Source organism: Rhinolophus sinicus, linkage group LG07 (genome assembly GCF_036562045.2).
Source record: "Rhinolophus sinicus isolate RSC01 linkage group LG07, ASM3656204v1, whole genome shotgun sequence".
NCBI classification, from domain to species: domain Eukaryota; kingdom Metazoa; phylum Chordata; class Mammalia; order Chiroptera; family Rhinolophidae; genus Rhinolophus; species Rhinolophus sinicus.
In genome coordinates, this window is record NC_133757.1 from 23,971,054 (window position 1) to 23,996,562 (window position 25,509).

Sequence of the window (25,509 nt, forward strand, 5' to 3'; positions counted from 1 at the left end):
CTTTTAAGTGTACATGATTTTCTTTATTTATGAAGGTCATGAATATAGTAGTTCAAAAATAAAATAGCTTTTCTCTTATAGTGTGATGTTTGAAGCATTTTTTTCTTTTTTAAGGCCCCAGAGCTCTTTGAGAATAAGCCTTACACAGCCACTGTTGATTATTGGAGCTTTGGGACCATGGTGTTTGAATGTATTGCTGGCTATAGGCCTTTTTTGCATCACCTGCAACCATTTACCTGGTAAGAAATGGAAGAGAACTGTGGTGTGCCTAATGGGAATGAAAAGTTTCAGTTGCCTGCTTTTTTTTTTTTCCAGTTGCCCGCTTTTTTACCTCTCTAAGTGGTGTAATTGCCTTTTAAACACACAATTGAATAAAATTAAATGGCAAAAATCTTAGCGTATTTGTGAGACTCACGTTGTCAACTGAGTCTCACCTTTGTTATTTATAGGCATGAGAAAATTAAGAAGAAGGATCCAAAGTGTATATTTGCATGTGAAGAGATGACGGGAGAAGTTCGGTTTAGTAGTCATTTACCTCAACCAAATAGCCTTTGTAGGTAAGTATATTTCAGTTGAGAAGTTCGCCTCAGTTTCTTTAGGGTTATAAAAGAACATGAGAATTGTCTGTTCCAAGTAGCATTATCCACTATAACCTTCTGTGATGATGGAAATGTTTTATATCTGCGCTAGCCACATAAGCTATTGAGCACTTGAAACGGGAGTAGTTTGACTGAAGAACTGAATATTTAATTTGATTTAATTTTTATTAACTTAAGTGTAAATGCATGTAGTGACGACTCTTGTGACTAGTTACGACCATATTGAACAGCACAAGTCTAGTGGAAAACAACTGCTGCCACTCAACTGATTGGCTTAGGTGCTAGGAAGACTCTTGAGATACTGAAGTAAACGGATTCCTTGGATAATGGGACTGGACTTGCCTGTTGGAGTTGCCAGGAACTAACTTACGGGTTTTGGGTTAATTTTTGTGGAAAAAGTTCGTCCCCTGTCATTTCATGAATTATTTGAAAGTGAGGTAGAAAATGGTACAGACAAGTAATGAGAAAGGAAATAGACAACCTATAAAATTGCTTTTTTCCCAGTACTGAAGGAAAATTGGAACATGATGATTTTCACCATATTTTTGTGTTTTCTAGTTTAATTGTAGAACCTATGGAAAACTGGCTACAATTGATGCTGAACTGGGATCCTCAGCAGAGAGGAGGACCTGTTGATCCTACTTTGAAGCAGCCAAGATGTTTTGTATCAATGGATCACATTCTGAATTTGAAGGTTAGTTTGAAGGGGGTCTACTTCATGAGATGTGCATTGACGTTAACAAGTTTATTTGGAAAATTAGCAGAATTATATTTTAATGATCTTTTCCTGATGCTTACTTGAAAAAGAAAATTATAGTTTTAGAGCTGATGGATTTTTATTTTCTTAGTAAGCCTTCTTAGTTTTACTTCTTAGTGGTCTTTGTTGATTACTCCCTTTGAAGCATCTTTTAGATTTTCCTCTTCCTCCTATTGGTGCCATTATCACCTCATTCATTTAGGTCTAATCATACTGGATCTTGTTTGGTGAGGAAGGTTTCTACCTAACTGACGTGCCTCTATACTTCTGATCCTATAGTCCATGCAGCATGAACTGCCCATCCCATCTTCTGAAAATACGTTTTTATTTTCCTTTCCAAGAGACCAACATAGTTCCTTCTTGTCTACCAAGTCAAGTCTAAACTGTTTGTGTCTTGCTTTTTGGGGCTTTCCTAATGCAGGTCCCCAACCAAGTTATTTGCCTCATACCTGCTTCTCTTACCCTTCACTCAGGACCAGCTTGTCCCTGCTCCTTATGCCATCAAGCTCCAGTTTTGTACTTTGACAGATGTAGTCCTTCTGCCCAGAATAATCTATTTCTGTGTGTCTACTCAACCTACACTGGTACATATTCAACTCGCCTTTTCTCTGAATGGTCTCTGCCATTTTCTAATCGTTTCTCGTCTTTCACTCATATCCCTCCATACAAATTGTCCTCGTCTTCAATGCTGGGATTGCTTTTACTGCCTTTATTAACAATCGCCCACTGTACCACCACACTACCCCTACTCCAGCATTTCTGTATACAGCAGGGCATGTACCAGGTTCTCAGTAAATCTCCACTGATGTGAATGAGAGGTTCCTTTATGCTAGCTACCCAGAAACAACTCTCATCTGCTGTCTTTCCATATTTGTTGATTGCTTGTAGTAGATACGGTTTCTAAAACTGAAATGAGAAAGTGTAATCCTATAAGGTTTTACTCTAGTCTTGGCATAGTTTTTTTTTTTTTTTAAAGATTTTATTGGGGAAGGGGAATAGGACTTTATTGGGGAACAGTGTGTACTTCCAGGACTTTTTTCTTTTTTCCAAGTCAAGTTGTTGTCCTTTCAATCTTAGTTGTGGAGGGTGCCATTCAGCTTCAAGCTGTTGTCCTTTCAGTCTTAGTTGTGGAGGGTGCAGCTCAGCTCCAGGTCCAGTTGCCGTTGCTAGTTGCAGGGCGCACAGCCCACCATCCCTTGCGGGAGTCGAACCGGCAACCTTGTGGTTGAGAGGACACTCTCCAACCAACTGAGCCATCTGGGAGCTCAGCGGTAGCTCAGCGCAAGGTGCTGTGTTCAATCTTAGTTGCAGGGGGCGCTGCCCACCATCCCTTGCGGAAGTCGAGGAATTGAACTGGCAACCTTGTGGTTGAGAGCCCGCACTCCAACCAACAACTGAGCCATCCGGGAGGCAGCTCAGCTCAAGGTGCCGTGTTCAATCTTAGTTGCAGGGGGCAGAGCCCACCATCCCTTGGGGGACTAGAGGAATTGAACTGGCAATCTTGTGGTTGAGAGCCCACTGGCCCATGTGGGAATTGAACCGGCAGACTTCAGAGTTAGGAGCATGGAGCTCCAATCACCTGAGCCACTGGCCCAGCCCCACAAAAGGATAAATTTAAGCTGTGTTTCCTCTCCCTTCCTTTTGCTGCCTTCTGGCTCAGCTTTGATAGTAGGATGCCATGATCACTTACCCTAGTTTGACATATACTTTGTACAAAAGTAAATGTCCATCTTCGCCTTTTCATCCTAAATTTCTTCTATTGCCATTAGCAGCAGCTATCATCGTGTGAAATAGGCCTAGGCTGGGAAAGAATGGAAGGTCTCAGTGGTATACTTGTACATCCATGTCAACTGTGAAGATTCCTTTCTCTTCCCCCACCTTTTTTTAACATAAAAGGTTATTATATGTATATTAAAAGAAAGTTAATACTTTATCTCTGTAATAAGCATTTCCGGCAGAGATAATTTTAATCATTTGCATACACTATCAATGTAAGGCATTGGAGAAACACAGGTATTAATTTTGTATGACTTACCTAAGGATAGTGGAAGGAAGAGTATTTAAAATCATGTTGTGTTTAAAAAACTGACTTCTCACTCTGTGGCTGTCCTTAGGTACCTGGGTAGAGTCCCATCTAACTCAGTCTCACACTTTCTTGTCCTGTATCAGGCTACCCCTATTTTCAGTGGGGCTTTAGGTGAGAGTAATAAGACTGTTTTCTTATCTAACTGTGAGCCCTTAGACAGATTACTGCTCTGGGATTTGGTTGCCTAATCTGAACAATGAGGATGACTATGCTTTTCCTTGTTTAAAGAAAGGCCTAGATCTTCTACCAGATGATTATTTCTTGAGACAATGTAAGGTAATCTGACAGATATGAGTTCAGATCTAAACTCTATGAGTTATCAGCTGTGTGATCTCTAACAAGTTAACTTCTCAGAGCTCTGGTTTTTCTCTTTACCAAAATGGAGATTAGAAGATCTAATAGATCTAATTAATGGGTTGTTCTGTTAAAAACTAATTAACAGGATGTTAAGTTAAACATAAAGCAGTTAACTCTGTGGTTGGTGTCTATTAGGCACTTCATAAACGGAACATTTCCTTCCAGGTCTGTGATATATTTCTATAATAAGTGTTGCCTTTTTAAATATGGGTTTTATTTCATGATTTTGTGCATCCCTAGAACTTTGAAATTGGATTCCTTGGAACTGACATCTGTTGTAATAGAAAAGTAAACCAGTTTCAGAATGTCATTTTATAATTATAGAAGGAAATCTCACTTTGGAAAATGACTGAACCTTGTTTAGTACAGAGATAATGCCTTTTGCTCATATTCCCTTTAGTATCTAGCAGCAGATGATCAATAATCATTTCTTTTTTCTTGTTTATACAGATAGTACACATCCTAAATATGACTTCTGCGAAAATAATTTCTTTTTTGTTACCACCTGATGAAAGTCTTCATTCACTGCAGTCTCGTATTGAGCGTGAAACTGGAATAAATACTGCTTCTCAAGAGCTTCTTTCAGAGACGGGAATTTCTCTGGATCCTCGGAAACCAGCCTCTCAATGTGTTCTAGATGGAGTAGTAAGAAAATTCTAATATACTTAGAAAAATATAAGAAATCTTTTTGCATAGGGGGATTGCATGCCCTGCATTTTTTTAATGTTGATTTGGAATCCCTTGGGGGGGTGGATGGTGATGCACATCTTATAATTCTTTTACTTTTATCGTACTTATTTCTCTTATCATTGCTTTGCAAGGTAAACTGGATAGAAGTGAAACATTCATTGTTTTGAACTTTGTATGACTTTGTCTTTGGTGCTAGTTCTCTCCTCCCTCTTTTCCTTTTTTTCTTGAAGCCTAGAACCTTGAGATTAGACCAGCAGTCTCATAGGTCCTGTGAGAAGATAGATGGATGGTAAAATATGATTGTGGTCATGACTCCTTTTTCATTTTATTTGACTTGAGGCATATTTTATATATCATATAATTTATCCATTTCAAGTGTTCAGGGGTTTTTTGAGTTTTTGTTTTAGTAAATTTACCTAATTGCACTGCCATCACCATAAATCAGTTTTAAAACATTTCTATCTCAGTAAGATTCTTCCTGTCTATTAACTATTAATCTCATTCTGCCCACCCCAGGCAATCATTAATTTATTTTCTATCTGTATGGATTTGCCTTTTCTGAACATTTCATATAAACGGATCATGCAACCTGTAGTCTCTTGTGTCAAACTTCATGTACTTAACATTGTGTTGTTGAGGTTCATTCGTGTCATAGCATGTATCTGTATGAATTCTTTTTGATTACTGAATAGTATTCTCATTGTATGGATAGAGGTTTTTAGGACTTTCTGCTTTTGTCCTTTTGGGTCTGGTGATTTTCACTTTAGCCCATACTGAAGTTATTTATTTATTTTTCCTAAACAAAAGTTTAGACCTTAAGTCTGTAAGATGTATGCTAATGAACATTGGCTTTATTCATCTGTATTTCAGAGTAGGAAATCTGGTGCTGAAGTACTTAGGATGTTCAAGGATCTTTTTTAAAATTGTTTGTTTCTTTTTTCAGAGAGGCTGTGATAGCTATATGGTTTATTTGTTTGATAAAAGTAAGACTGTATATGAAGGACCGTTTGCTTCCAGAAGTTTATCTGACTGTGTAAATTATATTGGTAAGTCTAATCCATTTACTGACTGAGCTTTAAACCTGAAATAGTACAGTTTTAACTCACCATGATTAGTAGAAATGGTCTTTGGTGTTTTTGTTCTGTATCTCATACTTCAGGTTTCCATTTGTGGTGAAAAATGGATTTCTGTAGTTTGGAAGGTGAAAGGTAGGTTTTAAATCACCACCAGATCCCTCGTTTGGGAGGCAGAGTTACTTTGCTGAGGCTAGGTCTCTCACAGATGGGAGACTGAATCTCCATTGTTAATGAAGCCTGCTTTTAATTTTTAGTTGCTCCTTCAATGTTTAAGCATGTTCAAATATTTTATCCTGTGAATACTGCTTAATGTTCAAATGTTTTCATTTCTCCTCTGAGAATTGTTCTTTTCTCTTGAAGAAGTGGTCAATTTCTGTGTACCCCTAACTAAAATCAAGCACAAAATTGTAAAATCAAGAACAAAATTGGGCATAAGAGCTAAAATTATATAATCATTCCTCTGTTTTTATTAGTTTTCTTTTTTAAGAACAGTTTTAGATGTATAGAATAAATGACCAGATGGCAGAGTTCTCATGTTACTCCCTTCCCCTGCACATACAGTTTTCCCTGTTGTTAAGATCTTACATTAGTGTGGTACATTTTGTTAAGATTAATGAACCAATATATTATTGTTAATTCAAGTCCATACTTTATTCAGATGTCCTTAGTTTGTATCTGGTGTCCTTTTTCTGTTCCAGGATCTCATCCAGGATACCATATTGCATTTAATTGTCATGTCTCCTTAGGCTCCTCTTGGCTGTGACAGTTTCTCAGACTTTGCTTGTTTTTGATGACCTTGACAGTTTTGAGAAGTACTGTAGGATGCCCGTCTGTTGCAATTTGTCTTATTTTTTCGTCACGATTAAACTAGGATGGGTTTTTGAGAGAAAGATCACAGAAGTAAAGTGCCATTTTTAGCACATATGAAGGATACATTCTGTCAATGTGATTCATGGCTGTTGGTATTGACCTTGATCATTGGGCTGACATAGTGTTTGTCAGGTTTCTGCACTGTGAGGTTTAGTCTTTTTCCACCCATTTTATACTGTACTCTTTGGAAGGAAGTCACTATACAGAACCCACACTTAAGGAGTAGGGAGTTTTGCTCCCCTTCCCTTAAGGTTGAGTGTCCACATAATTTATTTGCAATTCTTCTGTACACGAGATTTGTCTCTTTTCTCCCATTTATTAATTTACTTGATTATTATATCAATATGGATTCATGGATATTATTTTATACTTTGGATTATAATCCAATACTAGTTTATTTTGTTCAAATTGTTGCAGCTTTGGCCTTTAGGAGCTCTTTCAGTTGGTTTCCTATGCTTCTTTTACTTGCCCCATCGATGAGGTTTTTTTTGCACTTCCTTACTTCCTGGCACTACAGTGTGCTCCAGGCTTATCTGGTGTATTTCCTGCCCCAGTCATAGAATCTGCCATTTCCCCAAGGAGCCCTAGTTCCTTTAATTGGAGAACAGTATTAGAAATCAAGATCTGGACACCATGCTTCTTACTATTAGGGTGTCATTTCTTGGGCCATTTCAGTCTTTAATTTTTAGTGTGTGTGCGTATATGTGTGTGTGTTTATTTATATCAGGCTCCCCCTCCAGACTTTTTAAAAAGGTTTTTTTGTTGTTGGTTTTTTCGGTCTATTGTAGGAAGCCTCAGGAGAAAGTGTGGGTATATAAGAATAGAAGAAGCGTTAGTTGAGGCTATTAATTATTAGAGGAGGCAAAGATTTCTCTAGATATTTTATTTTTTTGAAGTCTGCTTTAGATAATGTATTTTCTCAATATTAACCCTCACGTATCACCTTTTCTCTGAAGGTTTACATTGGAAAAGAATAGCAGAATATAATTGCCACCTTAATGGATAGGGTGAATCTCTTTCATTCTTGGAGAATTTCATAATGTTAAAATGGAATTTCACTGAGCTTAACATACACACCTGCCATCATTTTAGAAAGTAACATTCCCTTTACCAAAAAAAGGGCAAGAGATAATCATAAATAAATAATTTTGTAAGTCTGGCATTGAAGAAAGCATATTTTATTAAACTGCTGTTTACCTTGTATGTTTTCCTGGAGCTGAATTTGTAGTCCAGCAGATAAAGTTTATTATTCAGAGGCAGGAAAGACTGTGGTGGATTGTGGATGCGATGGGACTTGATTTAGAACTTGAAAGAAATAAAGAATTTATATTAGTGGAGAGAAAAAAGAGTATTCCAGGATGGAGGAGAGCAAGAAAAAAAAGACGGATATAGGAATAATTGCAAGCTTTGTGATTATGTAGTGATTATATCTTACTCATTTTTCTCTCTCCTTGTATCTGGAGCAGTGCTGTATATTACAGTTTCTCAGTAAATTTATATTGAACTGAATGGAACAGTAGCAAGTAGTTCTCTCTAGCATCTATGGGAATGATGTTTGTATGGACAGGAAATCACAAAGAATGATTAATGAACTCTAAAATCTTAAAAAATAACCCATGTCTCTTTTTTCCCACCTTCTTACTTGTAGTACAGGACAGCAAAATACAGCTTCCAATTATACAGCTGCGTAAAGTATGGGCTGAAGCAGTGCACTATGTGTCTGGGCTAAAGGAAGACTACAGCAGGCTCTTTCAGGGACAAAGAGCAGCTATGTAAGTAGATTCTGTTTATAGGGCCAGTGTCATGTGCATAATGTTCAAGAGTTAATCTTGCCAGTTTTCACTGATCAGTGTTCCATGCAATACTAAAATATTGGGCCAATTTGAAATGTAATATTCTGATCAGACTCATAGAAGTCTTACTAATGGTCTGAAACTTTCCAGTTGCAGTGGCTTAAGAGTAGTTCCTGAAAAGAACGTCCTACTATAAAGAGACTGTTTTATCATAGAACATCACAGGCAGGAAGTCTTTAGAGACCAGATTTTAGTGATCAGCTGTTTCTCAGAGATTAATAACAGAAATTTAGGTTTTGGGCATATAGCAATTTAAATTTTTAAATTTTTGTCGAATGTTTATGAAATGCTATTGTTTTTTGTTTGTTTTTTGGCCATGGTGTAGGCTAAGTCTTCTTAGATATAATGCTAACTTGACAAAAATGAAGAACACTTTGATCTCAGCATCTCAGCAACTGAAAGCTAAACTGGAGTTCTTTCAGAAAAGTATTCAGCTTGACTTGGAAAGATATAGTGAACAGATGACTTACGGAATATGTAAGTGTTTGGGTAATGTATTTGAAAGAAGTGTCTGCTCTCTTGAAGCCATCTGCTATTTTGCCTTCTTGCTTCATAGCCAGTTGTTTCTCTTTCATTCACATTAGAACAAGAAATAAGGTACCTCAAAGCATCATAAACCATGGTTGTTTTGAATGTTAGGTGTGTTTTTTTCCCAAACTTTATATGAGCAATTTTATGTTTGTTTGTTTTTTTCCACAGTTAGACTAAAATAAATTGTTTAGCTCCAAAAAAAATACAAAAGTGATTTATGAACTTGTGATTTTTTCAAACCTCATTTTAAAAATAGATACAAAATCTGTATTGGGGTGACTTATTAGCCAGGGAAATCTTAACCGCCTTATCTTTCTATAAATCATAACACAAATAATTCCAGGTTTATTTTTTTCCCCCAAACCATTATATGGAGCCTCCAATGTTTTAGTATTTGACTTTAAGCTTATCTACCTTCAGGTATACTGAGGAAATAGAAAAAGCAGAATTAAAATAAAATAAACTGAAGTGGTCACCACCAGCATTTATTTATTTATTTATTTATTTATTTATTTATTTATTTATTTATTTTCCCCATGAAACAAATCCTTTTTTGGGAATCAAACACATTTGTATACTTATCTTGAATAAGGTATGTTTATCTCAGAGTAAATGATCAACAGTGTCTAGTTGGGTGAATAAGTTTACCTACTAGAGCTGGTTCTATGATTGATGTTTTATTTTTAGTTGTGTATTATAGGTATTCTGGTGAATGGCAAAACAATTATTTCGCCAAATTATCTTTGCATTGTCAGCTGTATGTCTTAACACAACTGTTGAAAAAAGAATGAGGTCACTTGGATCATTAATGGCAGTGATGTTTTAAGTTGGGAAAAAGTAAAGAAAGAAAAGTATGTATAGATGGTCTCATCAGTGAGGGAAAAGGGTATGTGTCTATATAGCAAATGATTATATAACAGTAAGATCTCTTAGGGTGGAGGGTAAAGGGGAGGAAGAGAGAGTCTTTTCTTTTTATATCCTTTTATGTTTGATTTTATAAAAAAAGTTCATATATTACTTTAAAAATTATTTTTTAAAAAGAGAAAACCATCTGTATTAGTGTCCTTGGGCTATTGTAACAAATTACTATGAGCTGGGTGGCTTCTGACAACAGAAGTTTATCGTCTCAGTTCCAGAGGTTAAAAGTACAAAATCAAGGTGTTGGCGGGCCATGCTTCCTCTGAAACCTGTGGAGAAAAATCTTTCCTTGCTTCCCCCAGCTTCTTGGTGCTTTGCCAGCAGTCCTTGATGTTCCTTGGCTAGCAGCTGGAGCACTTTAGTCTTTGACTGTCGTCAAATGGAGCTCTTCCTTCATCTGTCTGTGTCTGTGTTTCTTATTTTGAGGACACTAGTCGCATTGTATTAAGGGTCCACCCTACTCCAGGATGACCTCATCGTAATTTAGCTAATTATATGTGCTCTGACCCTGTTTCCAAATCAGGGTACATTCTGAGGTTCTGAGTTAGGACTTCAACGTATCATCTTGGGGGGACAACTCAACACATAAAACCGTTTTTGATGTTGATGTGGCAAGGAGGTGGGTAGCTCAGTAATTAAAGCTATGGCTATTTCTGCGATAACCAATTAAGACTTTTTTTTTAGCCTCAGAAAAAATGTTAAAAGCATGGAAGGAAATGGAAGAAAAGGCTATCCATTATGCTGAGGTAAAATTACAGAGTTTATTCTGTGTGTTTATTAACTCCTGCAGTCTCCCTTAGAAACTTTCTTTGGTTTGGGTATGTAGAGGATTTTCATGTCATTCCTGAATATCAGACAAATATCTAGTAGATGTTTTGTGTATGTCGAGGGAAGTACTATAGTGGGTAACAACAAGGGCTTTGAGCAAATGAGACTAAACTGAAGCCACAATGAGCTTTAGTTTCCATATTATATTATGATACTATACCTTTTTTAGTAAGGTTATGCAGATTAAATGGGAATAAATAATAAGTGGTAGTTATCACTATTTTTTTTTACTGGGTTAGATAGGGTGGCTGCACTTCCTGATTTACCTGGAACAGTCCGTTTATACCTATCTTGCCATAATTATCAATACTGCTCCCTTTCACTCTCAAAATTATGCAGGTTTGGATAATAAATTGTATGGTCACACTAGATAGATCATCCTCTAGGTGGCAGATTCCTTCCTTACCTGGTACATCTGTCCATGGTTCCACTACATTATTGCTGTCCTTGATGCCAGTACTTAACCTGAGGACATGGTTAGGGCAGTCGGTATCCTCGGGTGGGAGATCATGGGCTTTATCTTGCTTCATCCTTATTCAAGACAGTCAGGAACAAGAAGCAATGAAAATCACAGAACTGAGATGCAGTGGTTTTGATGGCCACTTGTCCTCTGTCTTGTTAGTGACACTTCCATCTTTTTGCTTCTCAGGAGGAGAAACCAAATGTTAGTAGTTTACTGTCGTCAGGAGAGAAAAAAAAAGCATAGGAATAAGTTACGTCCTCATGTGAAAGATTAAGTGTTAGAACCTGAAAGATAAAAAGGCTTGAACAAAATCAGTGTTTCATATAACTCATTTAGTTCTACTGCAGCAGCAAGTCATTCTCTGAGTTCTTCTCTGTTGTATGGTGGTGAGCCTGTCACTACTCTTGTATTTCATCATATTTTAGGTGGGTGTCATTGGATACCTGGAGGATCAGATCATGTCCCTGCACACTGAAATCATGGAGCTACAGAAGAGCCCCTATGGAAGACGTCAAGGAGACTTGATGGAATCTCTGTAAGGATTTATTCATGTCGGTACTATTGATGTCTGATTTTTTTGTAGCAAGTGGTTCTTTCTGTGTACATCTGGCAGATTAAGTCTATATGTGGTTATTTTCTATAGTTCTCCTTTCCCCAAATATGTTGGCATCATATGTCAAAAGGAAGTTTTTTTTCTTAGTCACCAGAAATTTTAGAAATAACTCTTTGAGTTGACCTTGGCTGTTTAATCAAAGTATCTTTTCATGTGAGTGTTAAGAATTTTTCAGGTATTCTAAGTTACAAACTATTTCCCTACTTACCATACTTCTGAGCCAAGGTATTGTCTATTAAATGCCCTAAATGAGGTTAACTTCCTAAATGTTTGGATTAGAAATTTCAGATTTTTTTCTCTAACCACAGGCCATAATTTTTGCCCATTTAAGTGTTTCTAGTGCAAGGATATTGTATATGTGGTGGTAGACCACAGCAGATAAAAAGTATATTAAACTTTAAATTTTAAGATCTTGCTTATTACCTAGTGAAATGCTCTGTGAAATATTCGTTGGCAGTGTGTTCTTGCTTTAAAATGGACTCATTACTCTATTCAAATAATATTGTTCATTTCAAGTTGTGAATTATTAGTCATTAAATTATCGTCACATATAAGCATGTTTTCTCTTTCATAGGGAACAGCGTGCCATTGATCTGTATAAACAGTTAAAACATAGACCGTCAGGTAAGACACTTTTATCATAGTACACAAAGGCATTTTAGGAAACTTGAGATGTTTATGGTACAACATATTTTAGTTTGTGAGAATTTAAGAGATTGGGAAGGCAAAATAACAAGAAAATTGAGACAGAAAAAATTTTAAAGCAAGTGAAAGGAAGGAATGAAAGAAAAAAGGAACTCAAAAAGAGGGGAAGATGGAAAAAACAAGTGCTACTTAAGATTAGAGAGGTTGGAAAGAAGTTGATGCTGCGGTTTCAGGTGTGGAATGGTCAGAGCAGGCCCGTGTGCTAGACCAAAGCAGTTTACCTTGAAAGTGATGCCTTTGTTTGCACCTGGTCACTGAATTGCTTATTTAATTGGCAAAACAATTCCTTTTGAAGAATGGTCCTACTGTTTCTAAATAAATGATGTTACCCAAGAAAAATTGACCTCTTGGCTAGAAGGCTGCACATGTGTCTGGGACTTGGGTTAGTATGGAGTAAAAATAGCTAAGGCTATTCTTCTCGAAATAGGCAACTAAGGTCTCTGAAGCTACAGTGATGTATACATACATTATACACACAAACAAACACACATCCTTTGTTTTTAGATATATAATTATTTATAGATATATAATCTCAAAATCTTTTAATCCAGTTTTGAATTTAAGTGGAGATGTTATTAATTAACACAGTTTCAGTTTCAGAGTTTTAGGAATTTTTGTCTGGAGGCTGATGTGTTCATGCAGAAGGGAGGCTGTCCCCGCTGACTGAGGTCTTTTGCAGATCACTCGTACAGCGACAGCACAGAGATGGTGAAGGTCATTGTGCACACTGTGCAGAGTCAGGACCGGGTTCTCAAGGAGCTGTTTGGTCATCTCAGGTAGAAGGCATGGTTTTATTTCCTACTGAAAATAAACGTGTCCTCTTGCTGTCCAAGTGTAATACCCCGTTTTGGTAAATATACTAGACCCAGGATGTTCTGGCAGTACCATGGATAGCTTGACCATTGTTGCGTGCATTTAGGTGTCCTGTTTGTGTGCATTGCTTTGGAGATGAGTCATTAAATCTGATGCTGATTGTGGTTCGTTTCCCCCGCTGGGTTTGGGGGTATGGTGCACGGTCTTGGGGGATGTGCAAGTGTCTGACACTGATTTCATCTCTCCAGCAAGTTGTTGGGCTGCAAGCAGAAGATTATTGATCTACTGCCCAAGGTGGAAATGGCCCTCAGTAGCATCAAAGAAGCTGACAATACGGTCATGTTTATGCAGGGAAAGAGGCAGAAAGAAATATGGCATCTCCTTAAAATTGCCTGTGTAAGTAACTCTTAATGAATTATTTAATGTGACATTGATTTGCTGTTATTCCCGGTAGAGGGCATTTTTATCAGCACCAACCGGGGCCTCTTGAAGACACGTGTAGTTTGTGTTGGGTTGATGCTCCTGTTCTTTGCTTGATGTCTGACCAGAAGTTCACCTGCAGGACTTCATGATCACCCTTCATTAACTCTTTCCTTTCCAGTCTCCTGTTTTTATACTCCTCCCGGCCCTGGACCACTGTGGTATCCCACCCCGGTTTGGGGCTAGATGTGTCTGACTAGTTAATAAACCATTTGTTCACTTTTTTTTTTTCCCCTTCCTCCAATGAAAGTGGAATTCGATGGGTAGATACATTTGGGTTTAGTCAATGAAGAAAGGGGCTGGGGACAGGACAGTTAGTAGTGGTGTGTACAGGTGGGGATAGTTTTGTGCAGAATACTCTGTGCATATAAGTAGCGATAGAAGTGTCTTAATATGGTAGGAAATTGTATGAATCATGGAGGTGCTTGCCGTTAATCTTATTTTAATTTTCCTGCAGACACAGAGTTCAGCCCGGTCCCTGGTAGGATCCAGTCTAGAAGGTGCAGTGACTCCCCCTCAGGCATCAGCATGGCTGCCCCCGACTTCAGCAGAACGTGAACATCCTCTGTCATGTGTGGTAACTCCTCAAGATGGGTGGGTTCACTTTATAACAATAGATAGTTGTGTTTTCAAGAGCAGTGGTAGAAATGAGGCAGTAGAGCACAGGGGTTGAAGCATAGTCTTTGGTGCCATTTAGACCAGGGTTGAGTCCTGACTGTCCCTTTGTAATAACCTTGTGCAATTAATTTGACTCTTTTACTGTTCATATAACCTCACCTGTACAATTGGAACTGCTGTGAAAATTGGATTAGATGATGTATGTAAAGTGTTAGGAAATAAATATTCAGCAGATGTTAATCATTATTAGCTCAATCCAAGTTCTAAGTTCTCTCTCTGTTATTGGTTTATCAATTCTTTTACCCAAACTTTATTCCTTCCTTAACTATTTATCACTGAGAAATTGTGCTATCTTTTTGCATTTATCATTTTGGGGACCTTGATCATCCCTCTAATGAATTGTTGAGTTGAATCGACTCTATTTTATACCTTAGTATTTCTAATATCAGACTTTTTTCAGTGCCTTAAATCAGTTTTGCAAATAAGAACTGAAGTTTGAAGTCTTTTATTAATCACTAACTCTTCTGCTAAAAGCTGAATGACTATCCATCTGTTATTTTTCTCAGCATTAGATGTGCCACAGCCAGAGCCAGTGGCCCTTTGCCTAGCTTGTGTATTGTTGCTTTTCTCACAACTCACTGAGACTTCTACAGCAGCAGCATTTCTCTGGAAGCTCTGCCCATAGTTAGTTTTGCAGACGTGCAGCCATATTCCATCACTGCTCAGTAGCTCATGCGGTTGCACATTCTGTCCTCTACTTTTATGAGAGAAAAGTACATGGCAGGAAGGCAAGCTGATGTCAAGTATTTTATTTTTTTAAAGAAAGCAAGTTTCAGGGGTCATTGTAAACTTGGCCCACTGTAATACAGCCACAGCTACAGCACAGGCTGTAATTAATTACATAGACTTCAGGAAATACTCCATTAATCAGAGTTAAATAAAATTTAATACATTACTAATGTTTTTGCTTACATTAAAGACAGGTTTGTTAGGAGATGCTAATGGTTGCAAATGTCACCTCTATACAGGTAATTTCCAATTTGAGGTTGTGGTTCGCATAAGTGTATTGGACAGGAATTTTAAATATATTTTCCAGTAGGAATAAATTATAAAGGAAAACTGATTTCAATTAGTATGTACTAGTGGTACTTAATCACCATGGATTGGGAACTATTGGCCTTAATTTTGCCATCTGTTGAGTAAGAGCTGAATTAGAGTTTAGTTCTAAGCTAATAGTGGCTATCATCCATGGCCTACAATTGATTCTAGTAGGTAGGGACTCTGACGGTTAGTAAAAGGTGAGGAGAGGGACCCTAGGGAAGAGGAAAGCATGGAAGGAGAAGACCAGAATCAGGATTTCCTTCCAATACAAACTTCCAGGGTACTTCTTGGTTCTGGGCAGCTTCCCTGTCACGCTGTTTTCTTTTGCTGTCCTCAGAAATCAGCTTGTTTCCTTTTTCATTGCTGTCACCTGTAGTTTCCAATCAGTCCACCTTCCCTGGACTTTGCAGAACAGATTGTATTTTTGTAATTCTCCCCTGCATTTGTGTCTCTGAAGTAAGTATGCTGATGTTTTTACTACTTGTAAGGAAAAGGATGTACTCCAGAAACAAAAAGAGATCTTTCATCTGTCTGTGCAACAAAGATTCTTTTTTCCCCCCAGTTAGCATTTTTGGAGGTTGTGGAGGGGGGAGTTGTATATAAGTGCCACTTATATTTCAGAGAAAAATCAGATTGGAGTTATAGGGACTTCTTATCATTAGAACTGGGCAGAGGCAACACTTGGAGTAGCAAGCAGGACAGTGCCTCTGAGTGGGAAGGATGAGGAAACTGGAGACTACAGGAATCAGCTGCATCGGGGTGCTGGGTTGCAGGAAAGGCTTTGATCATCATCCTGACCCTGAAGACCAGAAAATAGAGGAAATTCAAATGCCCCTTTGCTGAATTTGAAAAGACTGTTTTTTCATCCCACAGGGAGACTTTGGCACAAATGATAGAAGAAAATTTGAACTGTCTTGGCCATTTAAGCACTATTATTCATAAAGCAAATGAGGAACAGAGCAGTAGAATGATGGTGAGTTTTTATATGGATGTGGATGTGTTTTAGGTATGTTGGGTGCAAAGGGTTTAACTTTCCATGCTAGCTTTACCTTGCATTTCTCAGAGGCAAGGAATGAATATCCTTGACCTCAAATCCCCATCTTCTCTTATTCATGGTTGTACTAGGATTGTATCATCTCATCAGTAATCTTCAACAGGAGCATTTTTGGTCAAATTTGATTTAATTTAATGAATGTGAGCTTTCTTTGCAATGTGACCATTGAGACTGAATGGTTTGTATCTTTTTGTTTCAGCAATCAATTTTCTCCAATAAGATGGGACAGGATTTATATTATAATTCAGATACAGTAATTGCTGTACACAAAATAAATACTGTTAATATAGTTGTAATTAATAGTTTTTATATTAAGATTTAGTTACTACTAGGAATCACTCATTTGTTAAAACTTGGAGAAACTACAATAAAGTGTTGACTGAACTAACCTACTATTATTTAGTCTTGATGTCAACTCTTTATATTTCTTCTTTTATTAATTTGCTTCAAATATTTATGAAAACTTTGAAGTATTTTTTTGAATTAGCAGAAAATATAGTAAACAATACTAATTGTAACCTATCTATAGTTTTGATTTTTCAACTTTTGATTATAAAAATGCCCAAACATACAGAAAATCTATAAAAATGAGCCCATAAATCTACCACTTATAGTCAACATCTAATTGTAACTTTTTCATGCCTGGTTTTAGAATCTTGATTGGAGTTGGTTAACAGAATGACTTGCCACTTATTCACTGTCCCAAACCTTTGGAAGTTGTTGCACGTGTTGGAAATTTGTTTTTCTCCCATGAGACCATTCTTCAGATACCATTCAATGGAAGAAATGGCTGTGATAAAAAACTACACGATTTTACAAGAGCAATATTTTGACTTGGTAATCTTAACCCCTGAACTGACAGAATTTGTTTAAATACTACAGCTACTTAGCTATCATTGCAATCCATGTCTTTAAACTTCGTAAAACATAACTTTAAAAATATCTTTTAACCCTCAACTTTTGGGCATTAGGCCAAAAGTAATACCGGGGGTGCCAAAAAATGTATACAAGTGGACACTTGGTCAATGTTGCTCAATCAGTAGTTTGCCATAATCAAGTGTCTGGATGCTGATGGTAACCACTTTGAGCACCTCTTGTAATTGCAGACGTCAAATGTGACTTGTATTCATCTTTTGTTATCGGTATATGTTGAGTATTACAATTTTAATAGTTTTTTCCTTTCCTAAAATGTATACACATTTTTTTTTGGCACCCTCTGTATATACAGAGAAGAAACCTCAATATATGTTCTAAGTAAAAGTTGTCTACCTGTGTTTCTGTGGAAGAGACTGCTCACAAGTAAAATTGTACTTCTTGAATAACCCCTACCTCCTTGTGTTGCACTCAGCAGTGGTCTTCCTGGCATCATAAGGAGGTGGGTCAGTCCCATTTTCCATTTTACTGCACATTTGACAGTATTCCTTTCCTATAGAAGGGACTGTGTATCTGTGCCTTCAATACCATTGACTGATAAATCTTAAGTGTTCTATGTGTATATGTATTTAAGATGTACATTTAGTAATATCAAAGAGATGCCTGTTAATTTATAATGTATTTGAAAGCTTATGTTTTTTCATTTGTAAAAATGGGTCATTTGTTTCAGGAATCTTTCATGTCTTGTTGTACAAATTTATAAAGGTCTGCATGCCCTTATCTGTGATTCCAAAAAGCTTTGAAAACAAGGTTTTTCAGAAGAGTGATGACAAAACTCACTTGCTTGCAAATTAACATGAAGTAACACTGAACGTACTTATCCCATTTAGTGTTAATATTTGTTTATTTTGCTGCATAAATATTAACATGTTTGATTATTTGGCGGGGGGGAGGGTGCTGTCACAGGCCGTGCTGGAGGTTTATGTAATACGGCGTATGCACTGAATTATGTTTCTAAAATCTGAAAATTTCTAATTCTGAAACATCTGGCCCTAACAATTTCAGATTAAGGATTGTGGATCTATCATCTGTTAAGTAATTTAGAAGATACTGTTTTTTTAAAAAAATGTGTTTTTTTAAAAAAATGTGAAATGTATTATAGTTTTTCACTTTGTGTATTAAATGATTTTTAAATTACTTTTTGACTCTATTCATTAAAATCAGATGAATACAGGTGACCCTTGAACAATGAGTGGGGTTAGGGGCATTAAGTCTCACGCAGCAGAAAATCCACATAGAACTTTTGACTTTACAGTTGGCCCCTCGCATCTGTGGATTCATCCAGCCGAGGTTGGGAATGCGAAAATACCATTTTTGATCCATGGAATTTGCAGACATGAAACCCACGAATAAGAAGGGTTAACTGTATTTATTGAAAACAAAAATGCATATAAATGGATCCACACAGTTCAAACGTGTTGTTCAAGGGTCAACTGTGAATATGATTTGGGAAAATTTCAAGTTTCCATGAATTGGAATTGGAGCAGAGGATAACATAATAGGCTCTTACTGTATTTTCCTGTATGGAATTATACAGGACTTACAGTAAAGACCATATTGGGTAGCTGCTTTAATATAGTGTTTTCACCTGAGATGTCCTGTCACCACTATTCATGTCTAAAAACCATGCTCATATCTTGCCCTATAAACTTAGTCACACCATCCCTATTTCTTCTAGTAGTGTCATTTTCCCAGCATCTAAGTTTGAAACCTTGGGTTGTCTTCTAACTTCTTAGTCATCTGATACTGTTACTGGCACAGAGAGGGGTTCCTTGTCCCTCTCAGACTAGAAATCAAGAGAGTGGGTGAAACAGTTCTGCAAAGAGAAAACAGACTGGAACAAGTTATTTTTCATTCTTTTTGCTTTTCATTAGTTAAAATAGCTAAGCTCTGCAGATATCATCTATCTGGAACCAACAAGGTCCTGGACATTCCTAGGTAGTAAGAGTCAAATGAATGATACAGGTAAATGCACGTACTGAAGGGAGAGGGTAAAGTGGTCCAGGAGGGCTTGCTTTCATGAAGAATTGATTCTATTTACCCCTTCCTGTTTCCAGGTACTGCCATTGTAACTTTGGGCCTGCAATTGTCTAACCACTTTGCTTCCCTGCCTCCAGTCTGTGTCTCTCCTCTAAGCCATTTTGCAGACTCACTGGCCCTAAAGCACTGCTTTCCCATACTTCCCTGCCCAAGAGGTTACAGAGTCCTTAAATCTTAGCCTACTTGTCCAGTTGTGCTCCCACTGCTAGCCTTTCAAGGCTTACAGTAACCATTCTTGCCCAACCTACTCTAATATGCTGCCCTTATTTCCCTTGTATTTATCCATCTCACTCCCATCTCTACTCTTTAACTTTGTCCTTTTTGTTTTGGGTAACATGCACATAATGGATATTGTAAAAGAACAGAAGAATATGCAGTGGAAAATTCTGTAGCCATCCAGTACCCGCTCCCTGAAGAAAAAAGTGCATTTGAGTCTTTCAAAATCTGAGCCTAGCCTAGCCTACCATCCTACTTCTTTCCCTCATACTGGCTTCAAGGAAGCTCAAATGCTCACTGTTCTTGTGTTTTCCTGGAGGACACTGTTTCTATTGCTTGGATAGTCTTCATAAAGCCCTCATTGGATCATCACTCAGGCATAATAGGTGCTCAGAAAAATACTTGATGAGTGAATATGCGGTTAGATTGAATATCTTCCTCTTCTGAACTTCCACCTCACTTGCAATAAGTCTGGTTGCTCCTGAATTCAGTGCAGGATCTGTCCCTGAAGCACGTGCTTGCCACATAGAGTTCGGTATAAACCACAAAAGGTCATAAACGGAACAGCTACCACACTGAGTGAAGGGCGCGGGTCTCTGCAAAAGAACAAGAGGCCCTCTGCTTTCTCTGCATCCCTTATTCCAGCTTACCGACTTCTGTTCCGGAGCAGGAAACCAGCAGTGCAGAAAACAGCCTACGTACCTGCCAGGGAAATTGCGCGGAGGGCAGCTGGGAGAATTTTGTCCCGTCCGCTCCCCGTCTCTTTAGTGGCAGGGCGAGCACTGCGTCGGCGTGCGTGCCTGCGCAGCCGCAGGGCTGGGCGAGTGGGCGGGGCCGGCTGTTGGCGGCGGTTGGCGTGGCCCGGGAGGCGGCTGCACGTGCGGGCGGGGGCGATGCGTCACTGATCGGTGAGGCACCGCGGAGGGGTCGGATTCCCTTCGAACTCTGCCCCTGGCCCCCTTCTCAGTTAGTGCATTCTGCGGGGTGGGGGGAGCGGCCATGGGGAGAGGGGGGTGTCGCGACGATTGCTGAGCAGGGGCGGCCTGCGCGCTGCCTCCGGCGGAGAGGTTGGCGAGGAGAGAACGGGTTCTGCGAGGAGGAAAGAATGAGGGAAGAGAGGCACAGGACTCCCGGCTCGGCCTGCGGGAGGGGGCCAGTTGTCCGGATGTAGAGGGTGGAAACGAGGGGCTAGGCTTGTCACTCACGGGCCTTGGGGTCCTTTCCTCCTTCATTCAGGAGGAACAAGCATGAATATGACTCAAGCCCGGGTTCTGGTGGCTGCAGTGGTGGGTCTGGTGGTTGTCCTCCTCTACGCCTCCATCCACAAGATCGAGGAAGGACACCTGGCTGTGTACTACAGGTGAGCAGCATGTGCAGCCAGCTCAGGTGCTACAGCAGGTAGAAAGAAAGGGGACTCCCGGTAGAGTAGCATCTAAGAAGTTGTTTCCTCTGTAGCGTCCGGGAGAGCCTTCTCCAGTCCTAGAAAGTGATTTTCGTCCCAGCCCTGGGAAGAGTATGGGGGGAACAGGAAGGCTTTTGCAGAGCACCCTCCGGGTGGTGGACAGTTTTAGTACTATGTCCATTTTGTGCCAAGGTTAAGAGTCCCTACAGTTATTCCTGGTAGACAGTAAGTGCAATTATTTGTAGAAAAAAGGCAGGCAGGCAGGCAGGCAGGCAGAGGTCACTCCACCTGTAACTGATGAAATGGATAAATTGTTGTATTGCGTACAACTGTGCAGGCTTTCAGTTTGCAGCTTTAGATGCAATTTAGAAACTTGGGTCGGGTTTGTGATGGTTCTTTAGATTTTTCTTTTTTCTTTTAAAAGCCCCTAGTGTCTGGTTGTGGCTTATAAGGCCAAATAATGATGACCATGACAATTGTTTTTAACTCGTATATCTTCCCTGGACCTGGAGAGATAAACACAGCATTAATGGACCACCCTCCTGCCACCTTACCCTTTCTTTACACGTTGAGGAAAGGAATGGTGTGGAGTGTGTTGCTCTCTAGTTGAGCTCGAATAGCTTTTCCTTCAACATAGTACCACCAGTTTTTTTTTTATATAGACAGAGGACAGTCTGGAGAAATTGTGCTAATGGTGTATTTGAAAGGGCTTCCACTTCTTTCTTGTTTCCATCATCCCCCCAAAGTGGTATTTTCTACTTTTCAATCCATTCTGAGTCTTAGAAACAGTCTTCTCTGTGAAACGCTAGTTTCAAATACAAGTGTAGTGATACGTCTTAGCAGATGGAGGGCTAGTATAAAAAGTGACAGATTAGTCCATATTTCCGTCTTGTCTTGGCAGTAAAACCAAGGAAAGAGCTTTTCAAAGCATGGGTCTCAAAAGAATTAGGGATGGACCTAAAACAATTTATCTTTTTTTAGTTATTTGTTACAGATTTTTTGCAAACCTGTGTCTATTTTCAAAATACAAACTTAAGTTCTATGAAGTTACTCTTCACAATGTAAAATAGGACTTCTTTTTTATATCTGCCCCCAAAATGCCTCCCTTTTATAATTTCCAAGATGTGCTTTCATAGTTATCACATTCCAGCATTTGGTGACTAAGTCCATACTTACATCCTATCTATTTATAGTCGTATTCCCTTACCCTTTATCTTTCTATGCTAATTTTTAGTTGTTTATTATATAGACTTTATATCCCCAGTATTTTAGTTGCCTTGTAGGTAGATTAAAAGACTCTTGAGCCTTCGAAGTTCTCTCTCCTCCATTGAAAGTTTGTGTCATTTTTTTTTCAACATGGTGATTAAATGTATTATGTTTTGAACTCGTGTTATGTGCAATTAAAGTATAGCAACTAAGAGCCTTAGAATTTTTTTCCCAAGTACTTCTCAGATGGTTAAAGACCAAGGAGAATCCTTTGTACCTGAGCTCAGTGCTGGAGACCCAGAGGTATGGTTGGTCGAGCTTATGAAACAAGCTGTAACATCAGCAACTTAATGTGATTTTCTCACCTTGTTAGCTGTGGCAGATATTCTAGGGACCAGCAGTTGTTCATCGTGAGTAATTCATATTAGTGAAGCTTTAATAGGTCAGCAGCATGAGTAAGAGTGAATATTTATTATAGCATTTTAGATTTGGAAAGAGAATTTCTCTCTTTATAATCTTGTCAAATTGAAACATCTTTTTGCAGGGGAGGAGCTTTACTAACTAACCCCAGTGGACCAGGCTATCATATCATGTTGCCTTTCATTACTACGTTCAGATCTGTGCAGGTGAGTGATTCTTAGGAAAGCCTCCACACTGGCTAGACGGGTGTGACAGGAACAGTTACAACATTTGTGGGTGGAGATACATTTCCTTATTGCTTAAGCAAATGGTGGTATTTACTTAAATGCAGAAATTAAAGTTCAGAGTACAGTTGTGACAGCACAGGTTATGATTTTGAACCACCTCACTCTTTTGGAAGTATATAAGCACTTATACCTAGGCAGCTTGGAAAAACTGACTGGAACTGATTTCTCCCGTCTATATAGTGGTGTGCAGCAGGTTTTCTGTTGATGCAGTGAAAATAAAATCAGGATTTTAGAACATACTTTGAAATACAAGTCAGTGATTACTTGGTTTAGAACAGTGTTTGGTTTCCATAGAGGCAAGCTCTTGGGCTACTGTTAACATGGTGGATCTGAATTTTAATACACAGCTTTTCTGCTTCATTTTTGTCTGGGACATTAAGCACAATTTTATGTGGAACCTTACTGAATGTTCTATTTTGATAGCATTCCGGAATATTTGAAATAGCGTCTGATCATTGAGAACAGTGTCTTGGCCTTGGGAGATACTTGTTAAATATCTCTTGACATAAGATGACAAAACAGGATTCGATTGTGACTACTCTTGCACACTCAGTGTGATTATAAATCTTTGAATTCAGAAATTTGTCTACTATCTGCTAATTTTTCAGGACTCAGGAAAATTTAACGTATTTATCTTGTAATTTAAGTCTAGGCTTCCCACTAAGTGAGAGTTTTATTATGAATACTTAAATCCTCCAGATTTCCTTCCAGTTCCCTTTTACATGGCTTAGGGCAAGAATTGTCTCTGTTGAAATGTAATGTGTTCTTCCTTTAGTCAGACCGATTTCCATATTGTTTTCTTATATTTATTTTATTCCCTCTTGCCTTAGTTCATACTGTCACCTCTTCTCTCCCCATTTCTCCCTTCCTTCTCTCTTGTCTGCGAATTGCCAGCCTTCTTAAGGCTCATCGCAAATCCCTCTCCTTCTAATCTATAGCTCTTAAAGTCTGTATTGTAAATTTTGTCCCGTGGTCTTATTTCTCTTAATAATGTTGTCTTGTATTCTCTAAGTTTTGTGTGTAGTTTCTTTTTCAGAAAGTCTCCAAGCTTCTTGAAGGCAGGGGGTGTAACCCATTCATATTTCTGACCTTTCTACTTGTGAAAGTTGTTAAACTGAGCTGATTTCTTAGGAAGCAGTATGGTGTAGTGAACGTGGGGCCGGAAACCTGGAGACTTAGGTTTGGCTCTGGCACCAATTAGTTACATGACTTAGCAAAAATCACTTAACTGCTGTAGACTTCATTTATTCCTCCATGAAAGAAAGCATTTTAATTATGTGACCTCACCAAACGCTCAAACAGTCTACAATGATGTTATTAATGGCATCATCAGAGCCTTAGTGATTAGAGGCTTTTTAGATCTGTTCAGAGCCAAGCTCCTTCCCGGAGCTTGGTATGTCAAGTCATACTAATGGAGCGATATATAAAAGAGATACAAACAATGAACATTAAATAGGTTTTAGAATTTAATTGCACATGTAACAAATAACAACAGATAGTGTGTGTGTATATATACATATATTGTAGTAAACTATCATACTTACAAGAAATGGAAATGAAATTAGTAAAAAGATTTCAGTGTAAACTAATTTTGCATTTAAAAAAAATTAAATGCTGGAGCCAGTGTGACCAAATACGAATGTTCTTTTTTTAAATGTGAAGAACAATAACATTCTAGGAAAGAATTATATTTATAAAACCCTTTTTAAAAATTGTTCTTATACAAATGAGACATAAAGAAATTTATTTTTAGGAATTTTTGGAATGCAGTAAGAGACCTAGCCTTCTACATTGGTGTAGAACATGGAAATTGAATTTGGTTAATGTTTTGAAGGAACTGAAATAAATTGAATTCACGCCTTGATCAATTCCCCTCACTCCACCTAGAACCTGTCACTGTGCTTACCATCACCCTAATCTCTCAACCCTAGGGTTGTATTGTGCTCTTTTCCTTCCTGGAATTTTGTATGCAACCACTTATTAAATCCTTCCTCTATTATGTCTCCTGGATTCACAGTTTTCAATTTCCATGCCTTTACTAAGTCAGCCTAAATAAATTAAAAGTTTAGCTTCCTATCTGTTTTTTTTTTTTTGCTTCTAGATGTGATGGATAATGAGAACCGTGCCACATGTGAGCCAAGGAATTAAAGAAAAAACATATTTTGAAAGGTTCACTTGGAGGCTGTATATAAGATAGACTAGGGAGAACCCAAGCTCCCCAGCGAACGTTTCAGGGCACTCTTATCTAACAGCACCGTGTTCTCATCTCAGAATTGCAGCTCTCATCTGCGTCACCCCTTCTGCTCCAGGCAAGCCAGTCTGCTTCCTGTCACCTGTACACATAGTCTGTCCTCAACTTTGTGTATTTGAATAGGATATTTATTGAACCTAAGATGTTTCTTTGCCTCATCCATACTTATTTCTCTCCTGCTAGACCTGGCTTATAAATACTTCACCTCACAGAGCTTTTCAAACTATCATTTTACTCTCTGCCACTTAATACCTAACAATTGAGTTTATACCCTGTTATTTTACACCTGTTATGGATTGCTTTGTAAGGGTGTTATTTCCTGTGTTGGACTGTGAGCTGTTT

General features: G+C 38.2%; 2 protein-coding genes across 5 annotated transcripts in view; both read left to right on the forward strand.

The window, feature by feature from the left end:
• CHUK (component of inhibitor of nuclear factor kappa B kinase complex) overlaps positions 1-18,482 on the forward strand; it is a 28,252-nt gene extending 9,770 nt beyond the window's left edge. For 2 of the 3 annotated variants that reach the window (XM_019724886.2, XM_074339222.1), the window contains 15 exons: positions 115-239; positions 450-557; positions 1,158-1,293; positions 4,250-4,444; positions 5,433-5,535; positions 8,084-8,207; positions 8,614-8,765; positions 10,422-10,483; positions 11,454-11,563; positions 12,216-12,265; positions 13,026-13,122; positions 13,408-13,555; positions 14,097-14,233; positions 16,232-16,331; positions 17,065-18,482. In XM_019724886.2, coding sequence (XP_019580445.2) covers positions 115-239; positions 450-557; positions 1,158-1,293; positions 4,250-4,444; positions 5,433-5,535; positions 8,084-8,207; positions 8,614-8,765; positions 10,422-10,483; positions 11,454-11,563; positions 12,216-12,265; positions 13,026-13,122; positions 13,408-13,555; positions 14,097-14,233; positions 16,232-16,331; positions 17,065-17,094 — 1,677 coding nt within the window. In that variant the 3' untranslated portion in view covers positions 17,095-18,482. The remainder of the gene's footprint in view (positions 1-114; positions 240-449; positions 558-1,157; positions 1,294-4,249; positions 4,445-5,432; positions 5,536-8,083; positions 8,208-8,613; positions 8,766-10,421; positions 10,484-11,453; positions 11,564-12,215; positions 12,266-13,025; positions 13,123-13,407; positions 13,556-14,096; positions 14,234-16,231; positions 16,332-17,064) is intronic. The other variant, XM_019724887.2, reaches the window with a different exon arrangement.
• A 1,915-nt stretch (positions 18,483-20,397) lies between these two features.
• Positions 20,398-25,509, forward strand: part of ERLIN1 (ER lipid raft associated 1) — a 29,827-nt gene continuing 24,715 nt past the window's right edge. Inside the window, exons 1-3 of one of the 2 annotated variants that reach the window (XM_019724884.2) lie at positions 20,398-20,509; positions 20,838-20,961; positions 22,754-22,835. In XM_019724884.2, coding sequence (XP_019580443.2) covers positions 20,849-20,961; positions 22,754-22,835 — 195 coding nt within the window. In that variant the 5' untranslated portion in view covers positions 20,398-20,509; positions 20,838-20,848. Of the gene's footprint in view, positions 20,568-20,837; positions 20,962-22,753; positions 22,836-25,509 lie in introns of both variants that reach the window. The other variant, XM_019724885.2, reaches the window with a different exon arrangement.